This window comes from Lipotes vexillifer, unplaced genomic scaffold (assembly GCF_000442215.2).
Source record: "Lipotes vexillifer unplaced genomic scaffold, Lipotes_vexillifer_v1.1 scaffold1023, whole genome shotgun sequence".
Taxonomy (NCBI): domain Eukaryota; kingdom Metazoa; phylum Chordata; class Mammalia; order Artiodactyla; family Lipotidae; genus Lipotes; species Lipotes vexillifer.
In genome coordinates, this window is record NW_006799713.1 from 402,094 (window position 1) to 422,470 (window position 20,377).

General features: G+C 36.7%; 1 protein-coding gene across 2 annotated transcripts in view; it reads right to left on the bottom strand.

Annotated features, from left to right (window-relative positions):
* ZC3H12C (zinc finger CCCH-type containing 12C) overlaps positions 1-20,377 on the bottom strand; it is a 64,951-nt gene that overhangs the window by 6,392 nt on the left and 38,182 nt on the right. For both annotated transcript variants that reach the window (XM_007471874.1, XM_007471873.1), the window contains exon 3: positions 5,570-5,709. In XM_007471874.1, the coding sequence (XP_007471936.1) occupies positions 5,570-5,709 (140 nt within the window). The remainder of the gene's footprint in view (positions 1-5,569; positions 5,710-20,377) is intronic.

Genomic DNA, 20,377 nt, shown 5'->3' on the forward strand with positions numbered 1-20,377 from the left:
TCTTTCAGTACTTTCTAATTCTACTGACTTGTTAGTGGTTTTTTTTAAAAAAAGTGCCAGAACTCATATTTTGATTAATGATAAAATTCTCTCCTCACCATGCCTTCCTCTTACTTTTGCTTTTCCACTCCCTGACTTCCCACCCCTGTAAATTCTGGTACAGAGTGCTGGGTATAAGCTGACAGATGTCATGAATTTTTTAAAACAAAGGCTCACTTCTCCTCAATGCTTATTAACTGGAGTTATTAATTTAAAAAAAAATCTCTCTTTTCAGCAGATAATCACTACATGCCTACTCTATGGTATGTGCTGTCTAAGTGTCAATGGCCTTCAAGATGAAGAACACTTTCTCCTCAAGGAGGCCTCAGTTATTGGGCCGGACGAGCCTGTAAACTGGGAGAGCAAGGGGCTGTGATCGCCACAAGAGAAGTATGAGCAGGGTGCGGGGGGAGGGGGAAGGAAGAGTGACATGGGTCAGCTTGGCATACAGATTTCATGATGTTCCAGACAAATGAGTTCATTAAGACCAGAACTTTGGTTTAGAAAAGCAGCAGAGTAGAAGTAGAAGAAATATGAATGTCAAAGTCAGCAACTGGTGGATAAATCTCAGGTTCTGCCACTTTCTCTATCTGGCAATCGTGGTCTTATTGAACCTGCTCTGTCATGTCCCCAAATGCAGTTTGTAGGCCATGAGGAGTCAATGAGTTATCACATGTAAAAGCACCTAGTAGAGTGCCGGGCAAGCTCTCAATAAACACTGTGTCCTTCAACTTGATTTTGCCTAATAGATGCATGTAATTATTGATCTCTTTTGAAAATCACAGAAAACCAATACAAAATCAAAAGCCCAGTCTCAGCCACAGGATTTGCCATATTATAGTTATTTTGTGTGCCCCCTAACAAACATTTTGAGGGCAGGTGGCTCATCTATCTGTGTGCCCATCAGCACTCAGCACAAGGACATATTAGCACATCAGTAGATCCTCAATAAATGTCTGTGAAAGGAATATGTAAGCTACTTAAAGATGTGTATTCTGAGGGCTTCCAGTTTATTCACTGTCCATGTTCATGCATAATCCGTGGCCCTTTATTTGTGTTTACTTGTATAGGATATGCCTGGATCTTGGAAGCAACTGGAAGAGTGAGGTGGTGGCCTAATAGTCATCACCATCTTGCTTAATTTGCATTTCTTTACCAGCTAAGAAGGTTAAAAGGACACTAATTAGGAAGAAAATTAGTGATAATTAATTAGGATAAATAGTCCTAACCTAAATAAATATGAATTCAGTCTAGCTGGTAAGTTAACTGAATCTCTAGTTCCTAGCACAGTACCTGATACATAGCCTTGTGCTTGCTTGTTAAATATTTATTCAATCAGTGGAAGCCTGGCTAATGCGCTAGTTTGAATCTATATCTGAGAACTTTAAAATATTTCTTATCAAGTTTCTTTTTGGTATGGTGAAAACAGACTGAACTATTCAATTTACCAGGCATTATCTGGTTGAGGGTTTTAGTCAAAAAAATTATTACCTGGGCGAGAAAACACCTAACAACCTCTGATTACAGTGGTACACATTTTACAAAGTAAACTGCATACTGATGAGTTCCAGAGACCTGGTGTGCTGGTATTTTAAAAATTAAACTCAGCCACATCTCAAACTGAGTATTACCATTTTTCCCTTCTTGATCTCATATTCCTTTCACACTCAAGAAGCTTTCATTTACATGTTTAAACATTGTTTTTTTCTTTTTCAGTTTATCTTTCCCCTGATTATTAATGTATTGTAGTTTCCTGTAAAAAATTGGGAAAGTAAGAAAAAGTAAGAAGTAGGGAAAAAATAAGAGTTCATAAGGACATGACCCAGAGGCAATTACTGTTAATATTTTGGCATATTTCCTTCTAATCATTTTCTGTGTATTTTTTCCTTCTATACACATGTGTATATATGTATGTATGTATGTATATGTGCACACACACACACAATAACAAAGGCTGCCTTTTACGTTAGAGAGCACCTCCTGAGATCATTAAAAATTCTGCCTAAATATTCTAATACTATATATTCTATCATATAGATATATACTTATTTACTGAGCCATTCTTCTAATGAATGTATGGTTTTTTCCTTTTTTTTTTTTTCTAACTAATATTGTATTGGTCTAAAATCTTTGCCTGTACCTCTGCTTATTTTCTGGGGAATTATTCCTAGAAGGGGAACTAGTAGATCCAAGTATTTACATTTTAAGATCAAACTTTTCCTGAAAGGTTGTAATGATCTACGTTTCCACATCAGTATAGGGGTAACTCCCTCCAGGCACTGAGTATTATCAGTTTTTTAATCTCTGCTAATTTGATGGGTAAAAAAATAAGTTTTTAAAATTTTCATTTTTTTTTTCATTTCTTTAATTACTAATGAGGTTGAACACTTTTCCCTCTTATCTGGCACTTGCATTCTTCCGTGAACTGTCTATTCCTACTATGTTACAAATTATATACTGTTTTATCAGTGTGTAGGAGCTATTTATACGTTCAGGACATGGATTCTTTGTTTATTTGTTGTACTTTTTCTTAAGCAAATAAAAAATTTTCTCATTGTTAAGATAACGTCCCAAAATACAGAAGTTTGATCCAATTAAATCTATCTTTCCCTTCATAATTTCTTCTAAAAATTTTAATTTTAGAAAGGTCTTCCCCAGCCATTCAAAGACTATTTATAATCTCTAATGGAGATTTTTGACAATTAATTCTTCAACCATCTGCGTTATATGGTGTAAGATAAGGATCTAAATATGTACATTTTTTCCAAAGAGTTATCCAATGTCTTGGTACTGCCGACTGAATGATGCCTACCCCTCCCACGCTACAGTTTATATAGGCTAGGGTCTGATACCATGGCTCTGGGCTCCACCATAACTTGTCTATGGATTCTTATTCTAATTTAATAAAATTTAATAATTATAAATAAAAGTAAAATAATCTTCCCTTGGGGTACATGGTGGCTGGTCACTCCATTTGTTTTTATTTTTATTTTTATTGTTTTGGAATATAGTTGCTTTACAAGGTTGTGTTAGTTTCTACTGTACAGCAAAGTGAATCAGCTATACATATACATATATCCCCTCTTTTTTTGATTTCCTCCCCATTTAGGTCACCACAGAGCACTGAGTAGAGTTCCCTGTGCTATACAGTAGGTTCTCATTAGTTATCTATTTTATACATAGTATCATAGTACATATATGTCAATCCCAATCTCCCAATTCATCCCACCCCCCCACTTCCCCCTTGGTATCCATATGTTTGTTCTCTATGTCTGTGTCTCTATTTCTGCTTTGTAAATAAGATCGTCTATACCATTGGTCTCAGATTCCACATATATGCGTTAATATATATTTGCTTTTCTCTTTCTAACTTACTTCACTCTGTACAACAGTCTCTGGGTCCATCCCCGCCTCTACAAATGATCTAATTTCGTTCCTTTTTATGGCTGAGTAATAGTCCATTGTATGTATGTACTATATCTTTATCCATTCCTCTGTTGATGAACATTTAGGTTGTTCCACATATATGCGTTAATATATATTTGCTTTTCTCTTTCTGACTTACTTCACTCTGTATAACAGTCTCTAGGTCCATCCCCGCCTCTACAAATGATCCAATTTCGTTCCTTTTTATGGCTGAGTAATATTCCATTGTATATATGTACTACATCTTTATCCACTCCTCTGTTGATGAATATTTAGGTTGTTTCTATGTCCTGGCTATTGTAAATAGTACAGCAATGAACACTGTGGTACATGTCTCTCTTTGAATTATGGTCTTCTCAGGGTATATGCCCAGTAGTGGGATTGCTGGGTCATATGGTAGCTCTATTTTTAGTTTTTTAAGGAACCTCCATACTGTTCTCCATAGTGGCTGTATCAATTTACACTTCCACCAACACTGTAAGAGGGTTCCCTTTTCTCCGCACCCTCTCCAGTATTTATTGTTTGTAGATTTTGTGATGATGGCCATTCTGACCAGTGTGAGGTGATATCTCATGGTAGTTTTGATTTGCATTTCTCTAATAATTAGTGATGTTGAGCATCTTTTCATGTGTTTGCTGGCCATCTGTATGTCTTCTTTGGAGAAATGTCTATTTAGGTCTTCTGCCCATTTTTTGATTGGGTTGTTTGCTTTTTTGATATTGAGCTACATGAGCTGTTTGTATATTTTGGAGATTAATGCTTTGTCAGTTGCTTTGTTTAAAAATATTTTCTCCCATTCTGAGGGTTGTCTTTTTGTCTTGTTTATGGTTTCCTTTGCTGTGCAAAAGCATTTAAGTTTAATTAGGTCCCATTTGTTTATTTTTGTTTTTACTCTCATTACTGTTGGAGGTAGGTCAAAAAAGATCTTGCTGCGATTTATGTCAAAAAGTGTTCTTCCTACGTTTTCCTCTAAGAGGTTTATAATGTCTGGCCTTACATTTAGGTCTCTAATCCATTTTGAGTTTATTTTTGTGTATGGTGTTAGGGAGTGTTCTAATTTCATTCTTTTACATGTAGCTGTCCAGTTTTCCCAGGAACACTTATTGAAGAGGCTGTCTGCTCCATTGTATATTCTCTCCTCCTTTGTCATAGATGAGGTAACCATAGGTGCATGGGTTTATCTCTGGGATTTCTATCCTATTCCACTGATCTATATTTCTGTTCTTGTGCCAGTACCATATTGCCTTGATTACTGTAGCTTTGTAGTATAGTCTGAAGTCAGGGAGCCTGATTCCTCAGCTGTTTTTTTTTTTTTTTCTTCTCAAGATTGCTTTTGTTATTTTGGGTCTTTTGTGTTTCCATACAAATTGTAAAATGTTTTCTTCTAGTTCTATGAAAAATGCCATTGGGAATTTGATAGGGATTGCATTGATTTGACAAGTGCTGTTGTTTTCTTCACACAGGTTCCTCAGTTTTGTTAATGTTGGGGCAGAGAGGGGCAGGAAGGGTTGGGTGCCAGTTGAGAATCACTGACTTGAGCAAAATGTTGGGCAGCAATAATTAACAGTTACAAGGGACACCTCTGCCTGAAACTCATACATTTAAAAATTACAAGATAATGCAAAATACTCATACTTTATTGGGATCAAATCATTTCCTCTACTTGACACCAGACAGCATGCTCCCAGGATCTCACAGGTCTTTATTGATCTGCAGTCACTAGAATTTGATTACCATCTAATTTCATACAGCAGATGAGAAAACTGGGGTCCAAAGAGGGTCAATGTGCTGCTCAAAGTGCCGTGGACAGTACCTAGCACAGTTGGAATTTGAATCTAGGCCTCTTGACTCCTAGCATGTCTCTAAAAGTCAGAATGTTTACAAAATTTGAAGTAAAATGTTTCCAAATTAAAAAAAAGAACTGGCTTATGTAGCAAGAATTACTGTTTAGTTAACATAACCCAATAGTTTTTAAACTCGAAAATAACTTTAATGTCCCACCCAAGTGAATGTGGCAGTCACACTAACTTAGTAAACAGAAGCAGACACACAGATTATTCAGCGAGACACTGGCTCAGGTACACACGGAAGCTTGCGGGCTCACCTGTGATGAGCGCATCAGGTCGGGACTGCTCTTTCCTCCAAGCAGGAACAAAGACGGTAACATCCTTGTGGCCTCTTTCCAAAAACCAATCCACTGCTAATTTTATTCCTCGGCAGGAAAAGACTTCTTTGTTTCCATGGCTAAAAGATTATTTTAGAACACTTAAAACACAACAAAACCTAAATTTGACTCCATTAATTCAAATTTATAAACAGATGTGATAACATAATTAAAATATTAATAAGAAATTCAAATTTAAGATAGAGTTTTATGGCTCAGACGAACATTAAGATAACCGAGGAGTGAAAAATCTGTGGAGAACAAAAAGAAAACTGGGATGATTACTGCGTGAAGAATAAAGAAAACTGAGTTTTCAAATGTGAGGTTGTAAAGTTTAACTAGTAAGAAAGATACAAGCTCGTTTTAATAAGAGAGGGAAAAACGGGCCTCAGCCACAGTGAGAGTAATTTCAGTCAAATGTAAAAAAGAAGTCACATAGAAAAAAAATCTGTAAAAACAGTGGAATGGAATACTTAAAGAGTTTCTAAAAACTCTTCCTTTTCAAGAGTTCCTATGTGTATATTTCAATCCAGTGATTAAGCAATGCACAAAATTTATCAGGTGACCAATGTAAAACAACATACACACATTCACTCAAGTGAAAAACTCAATGCTTAATCTCATACAAGAAACACTTTCCGTCCTTCAGTGAAAAGACACCTGGTTTCTGTTTAACAATATTGTGTTGCACAAGGATTAATGATGACAAAAGGGCATTCAAAATTGGATTAGCAGTTTTAGTGCCTAAAAGAAAATGCCCAACTAAAAGTGTAGTCATTCAATAAATATTTATCTAGCACCAGGCTCTGCTTGTGTACTTTAACCTAATAATTCAAAGTAACACTATTCTAATGTTTTAAAAGAAACAGTCTCCTTCTTTGAATGCAATAAGTACACATTTTTACAGTTTGAGCACTGAAGGCTCCATTCTTATCTATAATGGAGACAGACATTCTTTATTCCTGGGCTAAGGTGCACTGAATGGAATAAGGTAAGTAAATGCTCTGTTATCTTTTAGCACAAATCAAACATTAGGCATATTAATATACTGTTCTAGTGGTTCCCTGGGAAGCACTAAAACTATCTAAATATGACTACTCATGTTTGAAGGACAAAACAGAAGTAGACCAACTTGCTTTATAGGTATTGAAGGCTATAAATGCAAACCTCAGAAAATGTTTATGTTCCATAGACCTGTCCTAATGGTCTGGGGCAACATTAGAGATGAAATCAGATGCACTGAAAGTCTCAGAGAAAGGGATAAGGGAAGGGGAAGTTTGAGGCACATTTTCTTGGAAAGAAGGGATACCCGATGGCCTCAACAATGCCCCAGCAAATGACACAGAGTGATGCTAGGTTTCATGGAAAATACTGAAATTTAAGCAGTCTTCTGAAGAAATATAAAAAGTGATGGCTGGGGCTTCCCTGGTGGTGCAGTGGTTAAGAATCCGCCTGTCAATGCAGGCGACACGGGTTCAAGCCCTGGTTTGGGAAGATCCCACATGCTGCGGAGCAACTAAGCCCATGCGCCACAACTACTGAGCCTATGCTCTAGAGACCGTGAGCCACATCTACTGAGCCTGAGTGCCACAACTACTGAAGCCCGAGAGCCCTAGAGCCCGTGCTCCACAAGAGAAGCCACCGCAATGAGACCTGCACACCACAGCAAAGAGTAGCCCCCACTCTCCGCGACTACAGAAAGCCCGTGCGCAGCAACGAAGACCCAACACAGCCAAAAATAAATAAAATAAATAAATTTATAAAAAATAAAAAAATGATGGCATTCTCTCGTGAGAATATATATACTAATTATTCCTAAATACAAAACTCAACTTGCTAAGACCCAAGTATATTTTCATTCTGCATTAATGCTTTGAGATCTAAATGTATTATGCTTTGCTAGTCATTATGACATTTGGTTTACTGAGACTTAAGAATTTAACTGCTTCTGGCTCTAAAGAGAGGACTGCATAAGCATTTTCTTCCAGGTGACTTCACTTGGTAAAGACAACCATAACATTTTACTGTAGAAAGAGAAGATTCCATCTTTCTAACTAAATAACTTTCATAAACTGTGTGTAAACAGCAAACCACTTACAAACATGGGACTAAGATTCTACAGATGCTAACCCAGGTATTATACCATGTGCAACAATGACAACAGGTTGTTCCCATTATCTGCTCTTCCCCTCTGCCCACAGCCCCGCACCCGCTTCCCACAAAACCTCCTAGGGAGAACACAAGCAGGAGGATGAGAGGCACCACACTGTGAATGGCAAATAGAACCATATCAACTGTCGATGGGCCCACATCAATCTCTGATTTTGTTATTTGAGAAAAAATACCCCCCGACATTTGTTTAAAAAACTGTAGTGAAGTTTTCTGTTATTTGCAGCTAAACACATCCTTAACTGCTGCCTTACTCATACCATAAACCAACAGAAAACTCTATGAATATCAGAAAAAAAAATATTTTAAGGCAGAAACATTACCAGGGGTAAAAAGTTATTACATAATAGTAAAAAGGGAACAATTCACAAGGAAGCTATAATAATTGTGAACTCAGTGTAAGGCAAAAGATCACGGGATGACAAGAAGAAATGAACAAATCCACAATCATACTAATTGACAGGTGAAGCAGAAAACATTTAGTAAGAATACAGACAAGTGAATAATCAATTACAGGTGACCTAATGGACATATACAAAACCCTGCACAAAATTAAAGAGAAAACCTTTTCAAGAACACATTGGCTGTGCACTAGGCCACAGAACAGATTTCAACAGACCTCAAGAATCTATCAAACAATGTTCTTTGACAATACGTTATTAAAGATTAGTGTTGCTATACACCAGTAAACCAATTTAAAATTTTAATTTTAAAAATGATGCCATTTTTAATAGTTACAAAAACAAAACAGATCTAAAGAAGAAAAGATATCCCAAGAGCTTTATAGAGAAAATGGAAATTGAAAACCTGTTTTAAAGGGAGTAAGAGAAGACCTAAATGAAAGGAATAATACACCAGTTTCATGGATGGTAAGACTCAGTGTATGAAGATGGCAATTCTCAACTTAATCTATAAGTGCACTGAAATCCCAATAAAAATCCTGAAAGGGATTTTTTATGGAACTTGAGAAGCTGATCCTAAAATTAGTGTGGAAAAATAAAAGGCCAAGGATAGTTAAGCAATTCTGAAGAACAAAAGAGGAGGAACTTCCCCACTAGCTATCAATACTTGTGCATAAAACTACAGAAATCCAATCGGTGTTTTACTGGCAAAAATTAAAAAACAGAAAAAATATAACAGACAAGTGAGCCTAAGATCTCTCTCTCTCACACATACACACACGTGTGTATAAATGATAAAAGTGTCATTACAGATAAAGAAAAGATGGATCATTTAACAAATGGTACTAGGGCAATTGATTATTTATGTGGAAAAAATAAAATTGTATTTTTACCTCATACCATACATAAAAATAAATTGTATATAGATCAAAGATATAAAAATGAAAATACTGTAAAACTTTTTAGAAGAAATTAACGGAGACATTCATGTCAAGATAGGGAGATTCTTCTTAAAGAAGACACAGTCACATACTATCAAGGAAAAGAATGATACATTTGAGCACATAAAACTTCTTTAGGAAAAAGACTCCATAAAAAAATAAAAATGCCATAGCCTGGAAGAAGGTATTTGCTATACATAGGACTGATAAAGACTAGTACTCGTAATACATAAAGTACTCCTATTCATTGAGAAGGGTAACCATTTTTTTTTTTAAGGCAATAGATATGAACAGTGAATCCTCAAGAGAGGAAACCCAAATGACCAACAAACATATGAAAAGATGCTCAACAGTGAAGAAATGCAAATTAAGCTGAAGTGAGACACCACTTCACACCCATCATACTGGAAAAAATAAAAGTCTGCAAACACCAGATGTTGCCAAGGATGTGTGAAAGTAGGAACTCATACATTACAGGTGGGAGTATAAATGGTATGACTATTTAGGAGAGCAATTTGGCAATACATTATAAAGGTGAAGGCGTGTTTTCTCTCAAACATAGTAATTCCACATCCAGGTAGAGTAAAACCCCCCAGTAACTTGAAATCAGATTTAAAGCAATCAGCAGTTGGCCCAGCCTCAGATCTCACATGGGGACAGGCTAATGTCTTCTCCTCTATGGGTGGGACAGAAAGAAGCAGGCAAGTGGGGATGTGTAGGGTTGGTCCCTGCGTGTCCAATACTTCCCCAGCTAATCCTCTCCTGATCAGGCAAAACAAATCATGGCCAGCTAGGAAATCCCTGGAATGGCTGCTGCTGTCTTGGAAGTCCCTGCTAGCTGCCAAGGCCCAGAATCATCCCTAGTAACAGTAAAAGCCTGAGCAGACAACTACCAGGTGGCTCCAAACTGCAGGTGGGACTTACAGACTGGGAGAGGCTGGGGGAGACTGAACTTGACCTAACCTTATGAGGCGTGTTGAAGGATGTGACTAATCATGTGTGCTGGTTACTATATAAGGGGCAAGGGTAGGAGGCTCTGATAAAGAATTATAAAAAGAGTAAGCCTGATAAAAAAAATTATGAAAAACAGGATGTCAGAGTGAGCACAATGTAGCTACTGGTGCAAATTAACTGTCTGTTGAGTGTTTACTAAAAGAGTAGGATGATGTTTACAAACTGTAGCTCTAATTCCGTAAATAGAGAAGAAAATTCATTATAGTTCTGTAGCCACCTTACAGGCTGTATCTGCATGCATTTAGGGTTTTTTTCCTCAGTAGTAAAAACAGCTAGTTCTATATTTATGAATTGGCATGTTCCTGTGGGCCTCAATTTCTTTCGTATTTCAACAATTTGGCAATAAGGATGGTATACCTCAAGTGAGTCCTGCTGGTGAATTTGTTAGAGGGTTTGTAGCCACCATTGATTACGTTGGAGACCCTGGATGTTTGCTAAAAAGTGTTCCTTTGACTACTTTGGCTCAGTGGGATTGGTTTCCCAGGGAAAATGCCAAACTCTCACTGCTAATTCTGAGTTCCTGCTGAGCAAAATGGGTAATAGAGGGTTTGCTCAGTGGGATTGGTTTCCCAGGGAAAATGCCAAACTCTCACTGCTAATTCTGAGCTCCTGCTGAGCAAAATGGGTAATAGAGGCTTGAAGGTTGTGTGCGATTCAACACTGGCTTTAATGTAGAAAATATAAGGAGGCTGCCAGAAGGTCTCTTTCTTAAAGGGCTTACTTTACTCTGTCATGTTTTGAATAGGCATGTTTATAAAAATCCTGCTTTGCAATGGCCAGAGGAAGGCTCATTTGAAGTAGACAAATTGGTATAGTTACACAGATTTTTAGAAAAACCCTACTTAAAATAAAAGGATTATTGGTATCTCTGGATCTCAGGAAATAAATGAATGAACTGGACAGCCAGTAAGAATGAATTTAAAAAACTGAAGGAAGAGATGAAGAAACTGAAAGCACCTTTCTGTTTCTCCAGGTTCTCAACACTTCTCTGCTACTGCTCCTTCTACCCCCCTTCACCTTCTTTGCCTTATCTGGGACCTAGAAAGAGGAGATGATGCCTTCTTGGACAGATGGTTCCCAGGGACTTCAGGATCCCGGGATCACTTCCCTTTGGAAGAGGGAGAATTGCCAGCCTTATTTTGAATGTTCTGGTATGGACTCCACCTCCAAGACTCCCCCTACACTCAACATGCAAAACATAGCTAGGAAAGCAGAAATGATTAAGAGGAAGGGACAAGGAGTCTGAAGATCTGGATAAGAAACTGTCTTAGAATTAAGGCATCAGGTTGGCAAATGGTTTCCCTGATAACTTGGAGGGAAGGGGAAACAAAAGGAGTCAGGCTTTTAAATTGCAAAATGAGCCTGAAACTATAGTGCCATACAAACCAACTTGGTTTTCATCTCAGTGTAGAGAAAATCAGCCTTCTCCCTTTGGAGCTACAGGGATTCAAATACCCTTCAGAAGTTATCCAGTACTGCTGGGTGGATCAGATGTGGTAAGGGTACCACATCCCTTTCCCCTAGCTGATATCCATCTTAAGAGTTATTTTCCAGTGCCCTGGAAAGATCTGCAAAAATGTGCCAAGGTTTTCTTCAGCATGTTTTCAGTTTGCAGCCCTGTGTGTGAGGATGGACACTGACTATAACTTGGAATGTTGCCTTAGATGAGTCTGCTTGACTAATGGAACAGGTGTGATGGGGCAAATGGAGTGTCATGGCTCCAGGCACCTTCCGCAACAACTCTGGCTGCTCCTCAAACCTAGGACACCCATTGCGAGGCACTGCTGATGGCAGACTTTGCAGTCTTTCTGCAAAAGATGGCCTGAGAGAAGCTGCAGTGCTGCTGCTGCATGAGTCCCCCAGTGATTTCCATCAGTGGTTCACCAAGGCATCTTCTAAATGAATGGGGATGGATACAGAGGTGGATCAGAATAGACTCTTAATCCTCTCCACTTCTGTGGTAGCCTTGTTGCAAGCACAAGTAAGAGAAAAGGTATCTGTATGTCAAAAAATAGTTTCTCAGGTATTGGCAACAGTAATCCAGTTTGGGGGAAAAAAATGGAGAAGGGTGAAGTCAAAAAGAAACTCAAGATTGCAATGTTACCTGCCTACTTATTCACACAGGGAGCAAATACTTTTCTGGGGCTACCAACAAATAAGATAGGACTTGCCGATGAAAAGTCAGTACATTACTATTGTACGAAGATAGGATGTTGCCGATGAAAAGTCAGTACGTTACTATTGTAAGAAGATAGCTAGAGACTGAGGAAGATACAAGGGATGCTACCTATAAAACTTTACCATCTCCATCAGGAGACACCCCCTCTCCGCTCGAAATCAGACAGGAAACAATTAGCAAATGGTGCAAACTAATGAGCAAAACTGACTTAATAGAGGAGCTTCAGAGCTGGGAATGGAAAAGCTTTATATATGGTTCCTTTTCCTGCCTTAATATTTTCTTGTCCTTTCTTGTAGATACTGGAACCATGCATGTATTCTGCAATTTCTACTGACCTCTCTTGTTTCACCTACATCCAGAAAAACATGTAAGTTGTGGGTATCTCTGGACAACCTTCTACCTGTTCTTTCTCCTCTGAGATTCCTGAGCAAATAGGTCCTCTGTTGGAGGAACATGCCTCTCTTGTCCCTTAATGCTGTTCATCTGTTGGGAAGAGATCTCCTGTATAAACTAAAGGCTACCATATTCTGGACTCCAGGTAGAGCATTTTTGAAGCTCCTGGGAGACAAGCCACCTGAGTTAGTGAATATGTGCTTATCTATACTGAGAGTAAATATGTGCTAGGGGTCTGCCATTCTATGGGCCAAATTTTGAATGAGAGGTTTTCTAATATCCCACAACTAATATGCCACGTGCAAAACTAATTGCTGATTTATTAGTCATTGCAACTTCCCAAACAGATTTCTGTAATTCATTGCAGAGCTTATTCCAGACAATAAGATGAAATTAATTTGCAAGCTGTGAAAAGGGCTACTAAGGTCTTCTATGCAGGGACTCCCACTCGGAGTTTCAGACATATGCACCTTCTAGTGAACTAGAAATTGGAAACTAAGGGGAGCTAAAATGAACACAAATTATCTTGACAAACATATTCTTCATAAGATTTTCACTATCATAACTTTATTATTCTGTAAATTCACTTTGTCTTGTATCTAATGGGATTATCTTTAATCTCTTCATATATACTACTGCAACAAATTTGAAAACCCCTCAGTTCTACTTTTCTGTCTTCAACAGAAGGGCAATTCCATAAGCACTCAAACTAATATGATATTTGCTAAATCTTATAAAAACATCATATATACTTCCCACTAGAGAACTGAAGTACACTTGCTTATTATGTGCTATTAAATTAGTCACCTGTGATGGTTAACGGATTACAAAGGTGTATTTTGTAATGAAGAGAAAAATTCAGGGAACCACACACTTTAATGTAGCTTGCCTTAATACAGGACCTAGAAGAGAGGGATAATGGGCGAACCGTTCCATTTGCTGTGTCTAGGAAATATAATTTCATGTATTATACTTTGTTAAGTTATATACACACATATCATTAAGTAGGTTAACCACAGGATAGAAAGGGTTATTTTAGAATTATAACTGTTATATTCCCGTGGTAGACAGGAGCAAATTGAAAAACATGGAGAAATCTAACAAGGGAATGAAGGCATCTATTAAAGGGGACTACTTCTTTTTAATTCTTTTCATGGCATTGAAAAAAAAAAAGAGAAATAAGGAGTCTTTTTCCAATTATCTTTTACTTCCTCAAATTTGATTTTGCTCTAGTTTGAGTATTTGCTTTGTATTAACATATTACTTATAATGCTTGCAAAGAACCTTGGAAATCATAACTGATTTTTATTTTGTTATATTTATGTAATAAGTCTATCCCTTATATGATCAAAGGAAAGCCATTCTTACAAAGTTTTTCCATAGCACATCTAAAATCTAATTGTAACAATCATACCTAGAATGGCAGGTTTAGTACTACTAATAGTAAATTAGCACTACTAATTATTATGACAGTATTAGTACTATTAATACTACTACTAGCATTACTACTAAATAGAGATGGCTTTTCATGAGTAGGCTAACACAGTGAAAATAACAGTGTCTGGAATTAGACATAAGTGTAAGTATTTTCTTTAGTACATTTCTGTGTGACCTTGGCAAGTTACTTATTTTCAACCTCAATCTTCTCATATTTAAAATGGAGATAATCCCGCCTACATTACAGGGTTGTGAGAACTGAAAAAGGTAACAGCCACAGAGCACTGAGCAGAGTGCCTGGCCTTCACTTTCTCATGTCCCTTTGGTCCTAATTTTTAGAAAATGGAAAAGAGCTTGCTTTGGAATGAAAATGAAACCAGTAAATCTTTAATAGCTTTAATCTCACTACTGATGGTAAACTGTAATTTTTTAGATCAATGTGTTTGATATGTGGAGATCACTAAACAGTTTTAGTTTTTTAAAAAAAAAAAAAAAAAGAGAGATCAAGGTATCAGGGGACTGAAAAAAACAATCCATTCCTTTTTTATAACCTTCAATATATCATCTTTTATTTAAATCAAAAACTTGACCTATAAGTTTGCTACACCCTTCACTGGAAGATTCAAGTATGATTATAAAACTTCTGTGACTTTAATGGGTCATTATATCAAACTGCATATAATGATAAGGATACAAGTTTGTCAGTGAAGTGCCTACAGTGAACAGTATGAGTAAAATGTATAATTTTTTTTTCTTTTTGCGGTACGCGGGCCTCTCACTGTTGTGGCCTCTCCCGTTGCGGAGCACAGGCTCTGGACGCACAGGCTCAGCGGCCATGGCTCACGGGCGCAGCGGCTCCGCGGCATGTGGGATCCTCCCGGACCTGGGCATGAACCCGTGTCTCCTGCAACAGCAGGCGGACTCTCAACCACTGCGCCACCAGGGAAGCCCAAATGTATACTTTTAAACTAGAAAACCGTATTTGAATCTTTAGTACCAAAGTCCTTTAAGCTTAGATATAGTTAGCTTATATAATTATATTATATTAATATAATAATAATAGATATTTATCAAACACTAAGTTATTAATACACCTAGGTGCTCTTAAAATACTTGATGACTTATTTTTTCAATTTTTAAGCCTGATTGTACATAACCCATGTCATATACATGAAAACAGATTTTAATTTGAAAGAACTCTTTCAAATATTAATGCATTAGCAATGTTTAATGATTGTTAAGAAGAAATTCTCCTACATCTATCCCATTTCCCTTAAGCAAGGAAACAGGAGTACAGCTGGATATCATCTTCAATATGGAAATAAGAGAATATTTTCCTTCCTATTATTGTAGTCTAATTAAATTTCATATCGTATTTAAGAATCTATAATTCCATGTGCTGACTCATGGGCATCTAGAACTTTTTCTTTTATATTGAAGGCTCATAACTAGTGATTTATGTCTATTTTGTCACTCTTATAGCTACTGAACTTTTAATCTCTGATCTCTTTCTCACTACACCAAGATCACTTTGAACCTAAACCTAGTGGTCAGGATGCAATATACCCAGAAAACTAAATCTCTTGTTACAGATAAACTCTCTTGTTACAGATAATTTAATCAGGTCTATCAAGTTGTGCTCCAAATAGAAATCCCAGAGGCCCTTCTAGGGAGCAATGAAGGGAATTTTTAAGTGGGAAACACAGCCCCCACTTGTACCGTCCAATTCAAATGATACTATGTTTTTGTTTGTTTTAAATACTGGGCTTCCTTTTAAGATTTGCAGGCTTGTACCACTTCAAAGGAAAATAAAAGTCTGAAAATTACTGGTTTAGGACAATGAAAATTTCAACACCAAAATTACAGTGGAAGTCTTAACATGAAAGTTTATTATTATCCTCCAGTTGGTACAGACACAAGAGCAGTGTGGCCAAGAGAATTTTGAGAATGGGAAAGGATAAAGGAAAAAGGAAGGTAGAAAGATGTCCTCACCTTATAAGGTCCATAATTTGAAGCCAAAATCAATAATAGGAAGCACATCTAGCTAATCTAGATCCAAGTGGGTCATTAGTCTAAAGATGTTGAACAGAACATACCTGTTAAGTAGATGTGATAATGTCTTCAATATTAAGACAGGTAGGAAACGTAAAACTCGAATCACTTTTTTCCTATTATAATTGGGTGACTTTTTCCATTTCTTACAATCACTAGTTAGGTGATTTATAATTAACTTTATTCATTATGTAATAGGATTATTAATGTTGCTGTTTCCTAGGTTAGGGTTTAAATAAGCATATTTGAGATAACAGGAAAGTTTATTGACCATTGGTCTATGAAAATTCATGAATGATGACAGGTAGAAGTATATACTTAGGGTTATAAAGAGATGCAGTGGAACAGAACTAAAATCTGTCTTTGTCAGAGTCCACACTGATATAATCAAACAACAGAAAAATCTAGTTCTGATTCTCTGATTCCTTTCATATTACCTAAGGATTTTCTTTAAAACAATGAGAAATGGGACACTGCCAACTAACCTGTAAGTAGTATCTATGACACTGACACTCATCTAGAGGGAAATCAGGCTATCTTTTAATTGATGTTAAGCCCCCACTAAGTTGGAACTTAAAAAACATTTCACTGACAGGTTACCCAACAGAAGTATAATGTGAACCACAAATATAATTTAAAATGACCTAGAATAGCACATTTTAAAAAGTAAAAAGTGAAATTAATTTTATTAATATATTTCATTTAACTCAATGTATCAAAAATGATCATTTTTACACATATTCAGCATAAAAGTTGTTATATTTCACATATTTTTGTACTAAGTTTTCAAAATCTGGTATGTATTTTACATTTACAGAATATCTTAATTTGGATTAGACACATTTGAAAATCTCAACAGCCACATGTGGCCAGTGGTCACCGTACTGGACCATGCAGATCTACTGCACATAATTTTGATACATTTTTGTTGAGAGCCAAAACCAAATTTAAATGAACCCTGGCAAGCTGTAGTCTCACACCTGTAATCTAAACCCAAAACTTGGACTAGGTATCCTGGAGGATTTTATTAACTGTGAGACAGGGCTGTACTAAAATGGTAAACAGGCAACAGGACAGCAAACCCATCAAACAATTGAAGGCAAGTTTTGGAGCCCAGGCAAGATGGTCTTCAATATTCTAATTCACACTGAAAAGAGTTCTCAAATCCATACAACTTCACAAACCAGATTAGATACATAAAAGCCTTTGTACCTTCAAAAAGATTAATCTAGATAAATAAATCCTATTTATACAGACTGCTAAATTCTGCTAATATTTTATAAATATATAGGCTTAGCCCACAATTCTTGATATAAAGAAAAGTTGTTACAACTTGGGCATTTTTCTGTTCATATTCTGACTCTATAATCTGACTATATATGATTTCTGTTCAAACTTTAAGAAAATGACTTCAGCGATTTACCTGGAGTGCTTTTCTACACCCCAGTTAAGATTCAGATTTATACAACACCAGCTGATTTCTAACATGAGTCTTTTTGAGGGGTAGGGGTCGAGCAGATGGTTGTTTTATTTATGTACTCTCTGCCATTAGACTGGTATACAAAAGCAATATTCTTCTTTTTCCAGGAGTTGTCCACAATTTAACTTTTGCATATATTTTCAAATATAAGTAGGTCTCCTTGTCTGCAGTCTTAGTGCTCAAATCCTTGTCTAAATTTCTCTACAGAGTGAACTTTCTTAAAGGTAAATGTGATATGCCACTTTTCCCTTGCTTAAATTCTTTTCGTGGTCCCCCATCATTAACACAGAGGCAGTACAAGCATGGATCCTATTGGTCAAAAGTGGTCCACCTGAGATTTTTAGAAAACAAAATATCTATCCTAATACTCTGCCCAAACATGCAGCAATAAGGCCTACCCACCAGTTAGGAGATTTTATCTAAAACCAAAAGCCCGGATTCACTGACCAAGAGAGAGGACTTGCAATGACAGGGGAGTCAGGGTGGGGAGGATCTCAATAGTTTGTTCATATCAAAAAGAGAAGGCTGGTGTGCCTAGCTTCCATCCCACGAAACTGGAGAATTTGTGCTACACATAGTGTAGAGGTAGTGATGAGGCTCTGGGTTTTCTCTTGTTCACCACTCTTATTTCACATATTTGGTAGAAGCTGAAGTAGAAATATGGAGATATAATTTTAATGAAGTCAGGTGACTATGTCATGGAAGCATACTGAAGAAATCAAGGACTTTTAGGAATCCAAGAGCAACAACATCCAACTTACACTCCCATCCCTGACGGCTCACAAGATGGTACTTTGTTAATGGCAGAACAAGTCATCTGAACCTAAAACCATGGGTAAATTAAAACACTGGACTCTCTTAAGGAAAAATGAATTTAAACTATTGGATACATGTGGATAGAGAATAATTCTATACTCCATTGCTAAACTACCTCAGGTTTAATAGAATCAGATTTTGAAGAACTGTAAAGCTACTTGGAGGAAATAAAAATCACAATATCATGAGAATTTCATTTCAGAAATATGATATTACTTATACTTTGTTTCTGTTTCTATATCTGGAGTATACATTTCACAGTATACTTATATTATGAAGTATCTGCCCTAGTATGGAAAGAAGCCTATTTGCTGAATGACCAATTTGCTAAATTACTGAGAGTTTTTTTTTTGTTTTTGCTTTTCTAAGAATTAAAATGAACTGCAGCTTTTTGTCAGTACTTGTTAGTCCAGTTCTACTAAATATAAATTTACTCTGTTTCATATTTCAAAAACCAAGTAGTTTTGTGCAAAAGTTTAGGGCTTTATCTAAACTTATTAGTTTGCTGTTTTCTATTTTTGAATACTTATGTCCTCTTTGCTCTTATACCTCACATTGAAATGCTATCACAAATTATGCTAGACTACAGTCTAGGTATTTGTCAATTTTGAATGAATTGCTTATTCAACAAACTTACCCAGAACTTCTATCAATGTGGCACATTTTTAAGAGATATTAATAAGCTGAAAGTAGAATCATGCTTCCTGCAAAGCAACACAGGATTCCTGCAACTTCGGGAACTATGCTGTATATTATAGTTATATGGCTTGTCCCTGGGCAATTTTGGCATCACCCAGATCTAAGAGCCCAAGTCTTCTTTATGAAACCATAGAAATCATTGAAAACAATTGATGATATAAACATAAAGAATTAAAATATACCTATAGATCATAGGATGGACTGCTAAACTGCTGTTTGTTAAATGTTGAATAAAAAAACTGAAAAGCTGGAACTTCTTGGTGGTGCAGTGGTTAAGAATCTGCCTGCCAATGCAGAGGACACAGGTTCAATCCCTGGTCTGGAAAGATCCCATGTGCCGCGGAGCAACTAAGCCCATGCGCCACAGCTACTGAGCCTGTGCTCTAGAGCCCACGAGCCACAACTACGGAAGCCTGCACACCTAGAGTCCATGCCCTGCAACAAGGAAAGCCACAGCAATGAGAAGCCCGTGTACTGCAACGAAGAGCAGCCCCTGCTCACCACAACTATCAGCAACGAAGACCCAACGCAGCCAAAAATAAAAATAAATTTATTAAAAAAAACTGAAGAACTAAGTTTTCATTACATTAGTTATTATGTTCTGGATTAAAATACAGAATCTAGCTCTTTAATGTAATAATAACTGTAATTTACTGAACACCTACTACATGCCAGGCACTTGGTATTAATTATCTTTAATTCTAATAACAAGCCTGCAAGATGAGTTCCTCTTTTTACAATCCTGAAAACTGAGATTGGAGAGTTTAAACAAGTTACTCAGAATCACAAAGATAGTGTGTAGAGAATTAATTGTTTTTTAAAGTCCATTTTGGTAATTTTAATAAAATGCCTCTTTCCTACTTTTAATTTACGTCTAAAGAATCATTTATATCAGTTCCACTGCTAGCATTTAAATGAAACTAAAATATATTCTTCTTATATGTGGAATATATCTGCCTGAGAAATCAGAAAGGAAATAAAATAGTACTCTATTCTTAACTCATCCTCGCTTTTACCTATTATAATCTATTATGATCTATATAAATTTATTATATAATAGGTTTGCTAAAGTAACATGAGTACGACATTAACTTAAAAAGTAAAAGTATGGGGCTTCCCTGGTGGCGCAGTGGTTGAGAGTCCGCCTGCCGATGCAGGGGATACGGG